At 45.5% G+C, this 13,559-nt stretch overlaps 2 protein-coding genes across 2 annotated transcripts; both read right to left on the bottom strand.

Moving 5' to 3' along the window:
- Positions 1 to 8,149: 8,149 nt before the first annotated feature.
- On the bottom strand, positions 8,150 to 10,132 carry LOC125943719 (uncharacterized protein K02A2.6-like). The gene has a single exon (XM_049663189.1). The coding sequence runs from the start codon at positions 9,922 to 9,924 to the stop codon at positions 8,329 to 8,331; it is 1,596 nt and encodes a 531-aa protein (XP_049519146.1). The 5' UTR covers positions 9,925 to 10,132; the 3' UTR covers positions 8,150 to 8,328.
- A 331-nt stretch (positions 10,133 to 10,463) lies between these two features.
- Positions 10,464 to 12,578, bottom strand: LOC125944172 (uncharacterized). The gene is made up of 2 exons (XM_049664455.1): positions 10,962 to 12,578; positions 10,464 to 10,600 (listed from the first exon to the last, which is right to left on the bottom strand). Exons 1-2 carry the CDS (start codon positions 12,271 to 12,273, stop codon positions 10,464 to 10,466), a joined length of 1,449 nt encoding a protein of 482 aa, XP_049520412.1. The 5' UTR covers positions 12,274 to 12,578.
- Between the last annotated feature and the right edge of the window lie 981 nt (positions 12,579 to 13,559).

The raw sequence follows: 13,559 nt of genomic DNA, 5'->3' as shown, positions 1-13,559 counted from the left end.
AATTATATGGTTATTGTATTTTGCACAAGAACATCAGATAGCATTTGCCGCTTTCGAAGACGAAAATTTACTTCATAACGTCCAGCGCAAGACAATGCTGAAAGTTATTCTTATCAAGTAGCATTACTTTTATAGTTGAAGAGATGTTCAAAGCGTGGTGGCTATGACGTAACCGGTCTTCAAGCGCCCGAAGCACGGCAAAAGCATGCCCTTTGATATTCTGGCTCTTGGTACCGCGGAATGCTGTAATTGCGAATGCCGTATGGCCACCGCAAAACCTTATCGCAGCTCACAACTTCGTCGCAGTGTCCTGAAGCGTAAGCACTGAATATTATGAGTGCATAATTATCACTTTTCGACGAGTTTTCTCACAGCAGTCGAAAAGCATATCAGTTGAAATGTATAGTTATTTTACCTTCGCTTTGATGGAATGTCCTAGTATTTTTTATTTATATCTTTAATGTGGAGAAGCCGTCGGTAGGATGAAGGGACGAAAGCGTGCGACGCGAACAAAACAACATTTTTGATACAGTAAGGATAATTTCATTTTCTTTTCACGGAATAATTTCGCAGAAATTGGACATTTGCAGCAAGTCTAGGTTTTTCTTGGTCTTCGACCCGTGCACTTTCTCGTCTCAACACTTGCTCTCACTGAGCAGCAGCTGCATTTTGCAGCCTCTTGTTTCAGAGGCAGTGTTCCACCACCGCGTTACTCTGAGTCCTGGCTCTTTTTCTTCTTTTTAACAGAAACCGTGGCGCTAGTGTGCTGACATGTGCCAGCTTAGAGCGTACCAAACATCGCGGAGTGTACGGTCCTGATCATCGTTACAAAGCTAGTTGGTGGACTTCCGATAGCAGTGCGTGGTAAGGGCCGATTTACGCTCGAGCCGCACGCCACACCGCAAGCATGCTGTCGGGCGAAAAGTTCCACAATTCGCAGACTGGTACACATATTTCGGTTTACACTACATGAACGGGCCCAGTGTAAGCCGAAATGTGGGTACCAGTGTGCGAAATATGCAGTTTTCCGCACGCGTTCGGCAGGCGGGCGGTGTAGCTCGAGCGTTCATCGATCCACCCTATAAGCCTGGGCTCTGCGACTGGTGCGCGACTTGCGTAGCACTCCGCTATCATCACGTCGTTCATTTGGTGTAGCGCATGCTAATTTTCTGGAACTGTGCTGTCACCACAGGATCTCTTAGTCCAGTCGAACCTTGAAATTTTTTTGCTCTAATAACAGTTAACATATTTCTTTAAACATTGTAGTAGCAATCCGTCACCAATTCGATACCGAGTTGGGTCGGAACTGCGATTTAAAACAAAGAGCTTGATTCCTGACTATGTTATATATCCTCATTAAGGTGTGTTAGACAAATTTATAAAAAAGTTCTCAAGTTATTCCCATTGTAAACATTTTAAACAGCGGAGCTGTTTAAGCCGGCCGATAGTCCGTGATTCGCGAACAGAAAATCTGGGCCGATCCTGGCAGTAGTGCAGAAAGGGTCCAAGCCCAAAACACATACCCCTGTGAACTAGAGAAGCTGAGCCTGGTTAAGTCTAGCTAAGCATGGTTGGGACTATCTTAGTCAGTCTCGATAGCCATTTGGTAGCCGATGCAGAGTTAATTGATAATCGATCAATAATCAATAAATTCCAGAAAAAGCTGGGGATGGCTTGGTAGGGCTTAGCCTAGCCCAAATACGTGGCCACTACCTTACGATAGCCAATCCATAGCCAATCAATAGATAATCGATCAATAATCAATAAATTACGGAAAATGTTGGGGATGACTTGGCAGCGCTTCATCATCATCATCATCATCATCATCATCAGCCTATATTTTTATGTCCACTGCAGGACGAAGGCCTCTCCCTGCGATCTCCAATTCCACCTATCTTGCGCTAGCGTATTCCAACTTGCGCCTGCAAATTTCCTAACTTCATCATGCCATCTGGTTTTCTGCCGACCTCGACTGCGCTTCCCTTCTCTTGGTATCCATTATGTAATCGTAATGGTCCACCGGTTATCCATCCTACGCATTACATGGCCTGCCCAGCTCCATTTCTTCCGCTTAATGTCAACTAGAATATCGGCTATCCCCGTTTGTTCTCTGATCCACACCGCTCTCTTCCTGTCTCTTAACAATACTCCTAAGATTTTTCGTTCCATCGCTCTTTGTGCGGTCCTTAACTTGTTCTCGAGCTTCTTTGTTAACCTCCAAGTTTCTGCCCCCTATGTTAGTACCGGTAGAATGCAATGATTGTACACTTTTCTTTTCAACGACAGTGGTAAGCTCCGAGTCAGGATTTGGTAATGCCTGCCGTATGCACTCCAACCCAATTTTATTCTTCGGTAAATTTCTTTCTCGTGATCAGGGTCCCCTGTGGGTAATTGACCTAGATAAACGTACTCTTTGACAGACTCTAGAAGCTGTCTGGCAATCCTGAATTCTTGTTCCCTTGCCAGGCTATTGAACATTATCTTTGTCTTCTCCATATTCATCTTCAACCCAATTCTTACACTTTCTCGATTAAGCTCCTCAATCATTTGTTGTAATTCGTCTCCATTGTTGCTGAATAGGACAATGTCATCTGCGAACCGAAGGTTGCTGAGATATTCGCCGTTGATCCTCACTCCTAAGCCTTCCCAGTCTAAGAGCTTGAATACTTCTAAGCATGCAGTGAATAGCATTGGAGAGATTGTGTCTCCTTGCCTGACCCCTTTCTTGATAGGTAACTTTCTACTTTTCTTGTGGAGAACCAAGGTAGCTGTGGAATCCTTGTAGATGTTTGCTAAGATGTTCACGTATGCCTCCTGTACTCCTTGATTACGCAATGCCTCTATGACTGCTGGTATCTCTACTGAATCAAATGCCTTTTCATAATCCATGAAAGCCATATAGAGAGGTTGATTGTACTCCGCAGATTTCTCGATTACCTGATTTATGACATGGATATGATCCATCGTAGAATATCCCTTCCTGAAGCCAGCCTGTTCTCTTGGTTGGCTGAAGTCAAGTGTTGCCCTGATTCTATTGGAAATTATCTTGGTGAATATTTTATACAATACTGAAAGTAAGCTAATGGGTCTATAATTCTTCAGTTCTTTAACGTCTTCCTTTTTATGGATTAGTATAATGTTGGCGTTCTTCCAGCTCTCTGGTACACATGAAGTTGTCAGGCATTGTGTATAAAGAGCCGCAAGCTTTTCAAGCATGATATCTCCTCCATCTTTGATTAAATCTACTGTTATTCCATCTTCTCCAGCAGCTTTTCCTCTGGTCATGTCTTTCATGGCCCTACTAACTTAAGCGCTAGTTATAGAAGGAGCTTCTGTATCCGGTTCATCACTATTTTGAGTGAAAGTAGCTTGGCTGTTTTCGGAACTGCACAGGTCAGTATAGAATTCTTCCGCTGCTTTTACTATGTCATCGATATTGCTGATGATATTACCATGCTTATCTTTCAGTGCATACATCTTGCCTTGTCCTATGCCAAGCTTTCTTCTTACTGATTTCATGCTGCGTCCATATTTTACGGCTTCCTCAATCTTTCCCACGTTGTAATTTCGAATATCCCTTACTTTCTTCTTGTTGATCAGTTTTGAAAGTTCAGCGAATTCTATCTGATCTCTTGAGTTCGAAACTTTCATGTTTTGTCGTTTCTTTATTAGGTCCTTTGTTTCTTAGGAGAGCTTACTAATGTTACTTATCTTTCAGTGCATACATCTTGCCTTGTCCTATGCCAAGCTTTCTTCTTACTGATTTCATGCTGCGTCCATATTTTACGGCTTCCTCAATCTTTCCCACGTTATAATTTCGAATATCCCTTACTTTCTTCTTGTTGATTAGTTTTGAAAGTTCAGCGAATTCTATCTGATCTCTTGAGTTCGAAACTTTCATGTTTTGTAGTTTCTTTATTAGGTCCTTTGTTTCTTAGGAGAGCTTACCAACTTAGCCATGAACGCTTGACTGTAAATGTGTGAGGTATGAACTGTGAACTTCTCTCTTCCTTCTCCTCTTTCAATCCCTTCTCCCCCTTCCCCAGTGCAGGGTAGCCTACCGGGCTCAGCCTGGTTAACCTCCCTGCCTTTCCCTTATGACTTCTCTCTCTCTCTCTCTTACCTACTGGTTGCCTTGGTGCTTTACCTCCCACTTCAATTGCTGCTTCTGAGATCAGCCTGGTTACGGTTTCGTTCATTACCTCTATGTTATCTTCATCTTCTTGTTCTAAAGCTGCATATTTGTTTGCGAGCACCAGCCTGAATTGGTCTGCTCTCACCCTTACTGCATCTAGGTTGGCCTGTTTCCTCTTGACTAATTTCACTCTTTCTCTCTTCACATTGAGAGCAATCCTAGACTTCACTATCCTATGCTCACTGCACTTAACCTTACCTAACACTTCTACATCCTGCACTATGCTTGGATCGGCAGAGAGCATGAAATCTGTTTCATTCCTTGTTTCTCCATTAGGGCTTTTCTAGGTCCACTTCCCGTTGCTGCGCTTTCTGAAGAAGGTATTCATTATTCGGAGCCTATTCCTTTCCGCGAATTCTACTAACATCTCTCCTCTTGTATTCCTAGAATCGATGCCGTAGTTGCCAATTGCTTGCTCACCAACCTGCTTATTCCCCACTTTTACATTGAAGTCGCCCATGACTAAAGTATACTGAGTTTGCACCTTTCTCATTGCTAGTTCAACATCTTCATAAAACTGTTCTATTTCTTCATCATCGTCATTAGTGGTAGGGGCATAGGCTTGTACTACCTTCATTTTGTACCTCCTATTCAGCTTTATTACGACGACTGCTACCCTCTCTATAATGCTGTAGAATTCATCAATGTTGCCCGCTATGTAGTTATGCACTAGAAATCCTACCCCGGATTCTTTCTTATCTGGAAGACCTCTGTAGCAGAGAACGTGGCCATTAGTCAGCACTGTGTAAGCCTCACCAGTTCTTCTAACCTCATTAAGGCCAATAATATCCCAGCAAATGCCTGATAATTCTTCAAATATTCCTGCCAAGCTAGCCTCACTCGAGAGGGTGCGCGTGTTGAACGTTGCCAGGTTCAGTTTCCATTGGCGGCCTGTCTTGACCCAGAGATTCTTAGCACCCTCTGCCGCGTAGCAGGTCTGACCGCAGCCTTGGTCAGGTGCTCCGCAGCCACTGGGAACTGAGGGCCATGGGTTAATTGTCGGAGTCATGAGGGAGGTAGTGGCCGAATACTGCACCAGGGAGACCAATTCCTGTTCTGGTGAGGGAGTGACTTTGATGAAGCTTAGTGGGCCTTCCTAGTTTGGTTGCACCTGAACTAGTATAGCCCCACTAGCTCTCGGCGATATATATATATATATATATATATATATATATTTTGCCGGTGTCAGGCACCACTCCATGCCTGAAAATGTGGTGGACTGGAGTAGGATTTGAACTTAGTAGGGCAGTGCTTAGCCTAGCCCAAAAACCAGGACTAACTAGGTGCCCATCAGCTCCGCTGTCTCTTCAGCATTGCGCCTCTAGTGCAAGCTACGCATATTTTTTTTTGAAACAGCATGAACTGTTGATACATGTCCTTCGGAAAAAGAAATATTTTGATAGGGTATAGAAAACATTCTTCACACAAAATTATTAAGCCTCTGACGGATTATTAGAGACGTTATTTAGACAAAAGTTAAAAGAACGTGTGTTAACAGTGTATTTAAAATATTATTTATACAAAAGTAAGTAGGAAGTATTTTAACAGTGTATGAACAAATGTTGTTTACACATAAGTACGAAGGAAGTCTGTTAACGGTGTTAAAATATTCTTTATACAAAAGTAAGAAGGAAGCCTTTTAATGGTGTGTGAATAAAGGTTCTTTAAACAAAAAAAGAAGGAAGTCTGTTAACGGGGTATTTAAAATATTTTATACAAAAGTAACAAGGAAGTCTTTCAACGGTGTATTTAAAACATTATTTCTACAGAAGTAAGGCGGAAGTCTGTTAACGCTTTATTTAAAATATTCCTTTACAAAAGAACAAAGAAGTATTTTGACACTCTATGAACAAATGTTACTACAATGTAAATGTAAATAGAATGTCAGTAAAGTGAATATAAAGTTGGTAGGAGTTCTAAATCATGTTAATAGCCATTTTTGTAAAGGGACGACGCTCGAGCCAATGCTCATGATGATAGTTTTCTGTGGACAGGCGATTTCGCCTAGCCATATAAATCTTCGCTTTAAAAACATGAAAGAGGCGCGGTCGACTGATAGCATGATCGCACATCATGCACCTGCTGCTGATGCTATATTCTCATGGTAAATTACTGCATATCCCTTTTCCACAGCTTCCTATTGCGGGCGTCTGCTACAGCGGTGACAAAAACAACAGCGCTCACTCGTTAGCAGCACCGCCGTTAAAAGAATGGTACTGAACATGTCATGCATTCTTCTCGCATTTCTGCGAGAAACGGGAGTGTTGGAAACACGATGACATATTTGGCGCAGAAAGAGACGCTCAGGCGGAGCGATTGCCGGCCAGGTCTGCCGGGGTTACGCCGCCTGTACACATCACCAGCACCACCACCACAACCACCATATTACAAGGCGACGAAATCTCTGCATTTCGATACCGATTAAGGCAAAAAAATAGAAGACTGAATAATAAATTGTCCTTATGGCATCAGCGCCCATACGTACATCGGGGGGCAGTGCTTAAATTCAGGTAGGGCAGTGGCTCAGGGCGCCCCCCACCCCCTTGGCAGGTCAACTGTAGTACTGCGGCACCGATTCGACAAACACTGGCGATGATTTTATTACAAGCAGTGCCTTGGGCAGGGAAATTCCACCTCTTCAATTTTTCGATTAATGATGTAATCGCGATTGTTCGGTTGATGTGGCATGAGCAAAAAACCGGAAAGCAGCTATTGTCGTGCTGCTGCATGCATTTCCCCGAGGCACTGCACATGGTGGTCCACACCCTTGTTCGACTAAGATTCTTACCACACATACTGTTTCATGAGCCACATGACAATGAAGCTACCTGCTCGTGAATTCGTGAAGGTTCACCTTGGTTTCTTTGCTAGGTTACCAGTTTATTGTCATTCGTTTTGTTGTGCACTGAGCGCTCTGTTAACAACGGACGCATTGATTTTGTTCACTTTTTTAGGTAAGTATGTCTGAAACCATAAAATATATTGTTGTAGTGCCTGAGGTTGGCAATGATGCAATGCAACTGATGTTCTGTTTTGCAGCTAAACTTATTTTCTTTGAGTTCACATATCCTTAACCGTTTACCTCCCGAGTTAGTCCTGAAGAAAGAAAAAAACGTTTGAAAGTAATTTTTGTAAGTGCTTGATTGAATCGGCACTTTAAATAAATGCCCGAAGTACACTCAGAAGAATATATTTATTTGTAGAACACCCATACAAATTTGTTTAATTCTAGAGAAAGTCGATTCACTGTACTGCTTGAAGTTGGTTTTTCCAGAGCCAATAAAGTAAACAAAAAGGGAACGTCCCAAGCACTACTTCTGTGGCCTGTGAGAGTTGTGACAAAAGCCGACAGTCACGTAGAATCACATTTAGTCGTGTAGAAAGGCCCTAGTACGGCACACGTCAAACGCAATATCAGAAGCAGTGCCATTCCACAGTCATATTAACGCGTATATGTTTTCTTCTTTTCATACTTTTCTTTCTCTGTGATATCACTATTGCTTTCGACTCCAAGTTTAGTCCTCTTCAGAGTCTGAAGAATTCTTACGGACTGCCCTTTAAGGTAGTTTCCTTGCGAAAAGCTCCCGTCACATGTTCCATCCAACGTTGTCGCCATTTTTCTTGTTACCAACTTTAACTGTGAATGAGGATGGTCGAGTCAGTCCACCGAGTCGAAGTGCAAGGCGCTCTACATCCGAGTCAGAGAAAGCACGCGTCTTCCGAACGGCAGGTCACTTTCCGGAGCAGTGAGAGGGAAGGAAGCGAAGGCCGAGATTAAGGATTAATGACGCCCGACTGAACGCGGCCGCATATATATATATATATATATATATATATATTAAGACATCTTTGTTGGCAAGACGTGTATGCGGCCCGAGTACTCGGGAGCGAACCAGCATGCTGTTACATCGTAGGCCGGACAGCGCGCTTGACGCAGACGAGGCAGACACAAGCTGACAAGCTGGAAGAATGGACGTTTATTTCCAGTGCACGCCGAAATATAAAGACAGGTTAAGGAAGGAGGGGAAGGGAAACAAAGTAAGAAAACATAAGATAGCCACCTAGAATGGCACGTGTAGCGGTCGACTTCATCTGAGAAATGATAAGAACACTGCAGTTATAACATTTCTCCATCAATAATACTGAAGACGCTGCACAGGTCTGCGCTCTCGCGTTGAGCGTCGGAGTTCCGTAGCCACTGTAGGTTCACGGTTTCTCTCTGGTGCGTCCAGGGGTTGGGGTGATGACTGACGCTGTGGTGGTGACGTTTCACGAGTTTCGGCGTTTGCCTTTGGCCCTGCTCCGGGAGTTTGTTGCGGAGTTTTCGAGATGGACGATCTTTCACTTTCCCTGTGGCCTTGGGTAGCCGGTGGGTCTTTCCTTGTGTGAACTTGATCAACGTGTCGCCGAACGAGGCCCTCAGGCGTTTGCACTGTCACCATCCTAGCTCCGTCTGCTGACTTTACCGTGCCCGTCTTCCACTTATCACCCTTACCAAAATTACGGACGTAAACATTTGTGTCTGGTGCAAGAGTCCAGTCATCCGATGTTCCCGATCTTTCTGCAGCCAAAGGAGGAAAACATGTGTCGAGGCGAGACCGGATTTGGTAGCCAAGGAGGAGTTCCGAAGGAGATTTGCCCGAGGCAAGGGGTGTTCTCCGGTAGTTGAAAAGTAATCTGCAAAGGCAATCTTCTAATCTGCCCTGGTTCATCTTCTTCAGCCCATCTTTAACAGTTCGGACAGCTCTCTCTGCTAGGCCATTCGACTGCGGATGAAACGCAGCCGTGCGCAGGTGGGTTATGTTATTGTTGTTCGCAAAATCAGCAAATTCTTGGCTAGTGAACTGCGTCCCATTATCTGAAACAATGGTGCGAGGAATGCCGAACCTGCCAAAGATGCTGCGCAGGCAAGTAATAGTCGAAGCTGTGGTCGCCTGTTTCATTGGTACGGCCTCAATCCATTTGCTGTGAGCATCTACGAGAACAAGGATCATGCTTCCTTTGATTGGCCCGGCGAAATCTAGATGAACTCTCGACCAGTTTTCCTGGCAGGTCGGCCAGTTAACTGGCGGAGCAGATACCGGCATTGGTCGATTTTGGATGCAGCTTGTACACCCCGCTGACAGTTGTTCTATGTCGTGGTCCATTCCTGGCCACCAGAAAGCTGACCGAGCGATTGATTTCATCGCCGATGATCCTTGATGTGTCTCGTGCAACATGTGCAACATTCTATGTTGCGCGTTGACTGGAATGACAACTCTACGGCCCCAATACAGCAAACGGTGGGCCAATGACAGTTCCAGTCTGCGGTCGTAAAAGGGGAGTAAGCTTCGTTCTAATGCTTTAGAGCTTGAAGGCCACCCGTCTCTTGTGTACTGCATGACCTTTGAAAGTACTGGGTCACCTGCGGTCAGCGCCTGCAGTTCTTCTGCCGAGACCACTCCCTCCTGGACACATGCTAGTGCCAGAACGTAGTCAGGTGGCTCCCCTTCCGTGGTTGGCTCCGAAGTTTCTTGTGGCAACCTACTAAGCGCGTCGGAGTTCAGGAGCTGCTTGCCTGGCGAATACTGTAACTTGTAGCGAAATCCTCCCAAATACAGCGCCCAGCGCTGTATGCGAGCAGCAGCCAGAGGCGGAGTGGGCCGATCCGGTCTCAGCAGGCCCAGGAGCGGCTGGTGATCTGTGACCAGGATGAATTCTCGGCCTAGAAGGTAATCACGAAACTTCATTACTCCAAATACGAGGGCCAATGCTTCACGTTCAAGTTGCGAATAATTTTTTTCTGCTTTCGACAATGTCCTTGAACGAAACCCGATCGGCTTGTTGACGTTCCCTGTCGTGTGAAAAAGCACTGCACCGATTCCTTTTTGCGATGCGTCGCACTCTAGTTTCAGCGGTTGTGAAGGATCGAAATGAACCAACACCCCTGCTTGCTGCAAGCACCGTTTTGCTTTATCAAACGCCGTTTGTTGCTCTTGTTCCCAGAGCCAAGGTCTGTTCTTTTCCAGCAGCCGATACAGCGGAGCGAGCAGCGATGATATGTTCGGCAAAAATTTTGAGTAGAAAGTGATCATGCCAAGAAAAGAACGAAGCTCAGCTACATTTTTCGGGCTAGGGGCTTCTGTGATAGCTTCGACATTCTTTTCTATTGGGTGCAATCCTTGCCGATCGATTCGATGGCCAAGATATGTAACGGACACTTGCCGAAATTTGCATTTGTCGAGCCGCAGTTTAACACCACTCTCGCGGAAACGCTGCAGAACGGCTTTTAGCACGTCGTCACTTCCTGCTCTTTCGGACACCAAGACATCGTCCAGATAAGCTTGCGCGCCTGATAAGCCTTGTAGAACTGTTTCCATTCTGCGTTGAAAAATGGCTGGTGCAGAGGCAATGCCGAAAGGTAATCTGTTGTAGCAGAAAAGACCTTTATGCGTAGTAATCACGCATAACTGGCGCGATTGCTCATCGAGAGGGACTTGGTTATATGCGTCACGTAAGTCCAGTGTGCTGAAATGTTTTCCACCGCTTAAGGACGTGAACATGTCGTTGATTACTGGCAACGGGTACTGCTCCAGCTCACATGCCGAATTTAAAGTGACTTTGAAGTCGCCGCAAATCCTAACGGTGCCGTCCTTCTTAAGGACAGGTACAATGGGCGTAGCCCACTCGGAATGCGGTACCGGTGACAAAACGCCTAATGCCACGAGCCTATCAAGCTCTTCAGATACCTTGTCGCGTAGAGCGAAGGGAATAGATCGGGCCTTACAGAACTTGGGCGTGGCTCCCTCCTTCAGCTGTAGGTGTGCTGGGGGTCCTTTGATGAGGCCTAGATCCGAGCTGAAAACATCTGGAAACTCGGCGAACACGTCAGCAGTGACCTGCGTTGTGGTAGACGGCTGTGCGGTCAGCGGCTTGGCTGAGAGGCTGAGGACCGGGGAGCCTGCGTCGCTCAGAAGGGAAATTAGGTCTCGACCACATAAGCTTGGACCGGGGCAATCTAGCACCACCAATGCGCATTCTACAGTTGTATTGTCGTACGACACTGGCAAAAGGAGCTCTCCAAAAACTGGCAACTTTCCGAGGTAGCATGATAACTTCGTGCGTGAAGGCCGTAGCGAAGGCCAAGCGTTTTTGTGTTGCTCAAATAGCTGTCGAGACACGACGCAGACCGGGGAACCCGTATCGATAAGCATTGATACGTCCACACCTCCCCATGTGAAGGTCCGTCGAATTGGGGGCTTCACCTTTACCTCCCGCGTAGATTTTAGCGTCCAAATGTGCATGCTATCCTCTATGTCTTCATCTGTCTCCCCTTCCTTAACAGTCAGTACTCTGCCGCGAAATCCCCGGGCTCCTTCTCGAGTTCGAGGCCTTGCGCTTTCTTCGTTCCGGCATTTTACTGCTAGGTGACCACGTCGACCACAGTGATAACAACGAGCATTACTCCAACGGCAGGCATTACTGTTGTGCTTTATGCTGCCACAACGCCCACATTCTACCGGTACCTCTTTCGTTGAGGTTGACTGCGCCTTAATTTTAAGCACCGCCGACGCGTCTGCGGCCATTTTATTGGCATCCTTGTCTGCAGCTTCAGCCGACAGTGCCATCGTTTCAGCGTCCTCCACGGACAGATCTTTCTTTGTCAGGAGTTGTTTCTGCAGTGCGCTCGATCTTATGCCGCACACAATTCTATCTCGTAGCATTCGGTCGAGCATAGTACCAAAATTGCAGTTGTCCGCAATTCGACGAATTTCAGTAATGAATTCTTGGACAGACTCACCGTCAAGCTGGCAGCGGTGGAAGAAGCGGAAGCTTTCGGTAATCTCATGGCGCTTGGGATCAAAGAACTCGTCCAAGACTTTCACGACGTCTTCGTACTCCAAAGAATTCGGCTTCTTCGGCGCTACTCTTCCTGCTAATATTTGAACAGTTCGCGTGCTTAAAGCTGCCACCAAAAGTGCCCGTTTCTTTGCCGATTCCGTCACGCCCGTTGCCTCAAAGTATGCCTCTGCCTTGATAACATAGGCCTTCCAGTTGTCTCTTTCGTCGTCGAAGTCGGGCAGTTGCTGGTGTGCCATCGTCGAGTCGTCGCCCCGTAGCGTAGCTGCTGTCCTGCTTCAAGGTTTTGCCAGGGGTTTTGCTCTCCGTTTCTCGTCGCCACTGTTACATCGTAGGCCGGACAGCGCGCTTGACGCAGACGAGGCAGACACAAGCTGACAAGCTGGAAGAATGGACGTTTATTTCCAGTGCACGCCGAAATATAAAGACAGGTTAAGGAAGGAGGGGAAGGGAAACAAAGTAAGAAAACATAAGATAGCCACCTAGAATGGCACGTGTAGCGGTCGACTTCATCTGAGAAATGATAAGAACACTGCAGTTATAACACATGCAAAGGCACACACCCGATGATGATGATCACACATAACTGAAGATGAGGATCGAGCAACGTAGGATGATAATATACAAATGAAGAAGAGGTGCGTACTAAACGCCCACAATATATATATATATATATATATATATATATATATATATATATATATATATATATATATCATAAGAAGCCATCAAACAATGACACCGGGGCCAACATAGGGGAAATTACTTGTACTTACTAAATTAAGGAAAGAAATGATAAATATAATGGAAATGAAAATGGACAAAACAACAACTGGCCGCAGGTGGGGAACGATCCCACGTCTTCGCATTACGCGTGCGATGCTCTTACCATTGAGATACCGTGGCGCCGTTTTCCCATCCACTTTCTGGGGTACTTAAGTTTTACAACTAGAACGAACCCTGGCATATATATATATATATATATATATATATATATATATATATATATATATTGTCACGTAGTAGTGACGGTAAAGAAAACAGTCGCAAAACTGTGTATGACGAAACTGGTTGTCTATTGGAGGAACCTGTGCCCACAAAAGCAAGCTACACTCAAAGCACAACGATATCGGCGAACACAGTCGGCGATCGTCGAAAATCTGATCAGCGGCAAAACGCGTCGGCTTGCTCTGCTGCTGCTACGTTGCGTCGGAAGGTCTTCTTTCTGCGGCGTGTCTTCCAGAAAGTTCTTGACAATTCGCGTCGCTCATACAATCAGATAACATAAGCGTGGGTGAAAACAGGCAACGGAAAGAAGCATCGATAACGTTCTAGAAACTTCCGATACAGGCGCGTCCTGCGCCGAGCGATAACGTTTAACATTTGTTAGCCGGTGGAAAGCGGCCATCGGCGAAAGATAAACATGTATACGTGTCCAAATATATATATATATATATATATATATATATATATATATATATATATATGAGCGGGTGTGAGTGTGCATGCGCGCGGTGCTGGTCGC

The sequence above is a fragment of the Dermacentor silvarum genome, chromosome 3, assembly GCF_013339745.2.
Source record: "Dermacentor silvarum isolate Dsil-2018 chromosome 3, BIME_Dsil_1.4, whole genome shotgun sequence".
Classification (NCBI taxonomy): Eukaryota; Metazoa; Arthropoda; class Arachnida; order Ixodida; family Ixodidae; genus Dermacentor; species Dermacentor silvarum.
The sequence above is the reverse complement of the archived record's forward strand: the minus strand, read 5'-3'. Positions and strand labels throughout refer to the sequence as shown.

What these genes read in the sequence shown, in the direction of transcription:
- LOC125943719 (XM_049663189.1), bottom strand. Translation starts at nt 9,924, where the DNA reads ATGAAGTTTCGTGATTACCTTCTAGGCCGAGAATTCATCCTGGTCACA.
- LOC125944172 (XM_049664455.1), bottom strand. Translation starts at nt 12,273, where the DNA reads ATGGCACACCAGCAACTGCCCGACTTCGACGACGAAAGAGACAACTGG. An exon ending in GGGAGCCACGCCCAAGTTCT is followed by an intron (nt 10,601 to 10,961) that starts GTAAGGCCCGAT and finishes CTGCTACAACAG; the next exon opens with ATTACCTTTCGGCATTGCCT.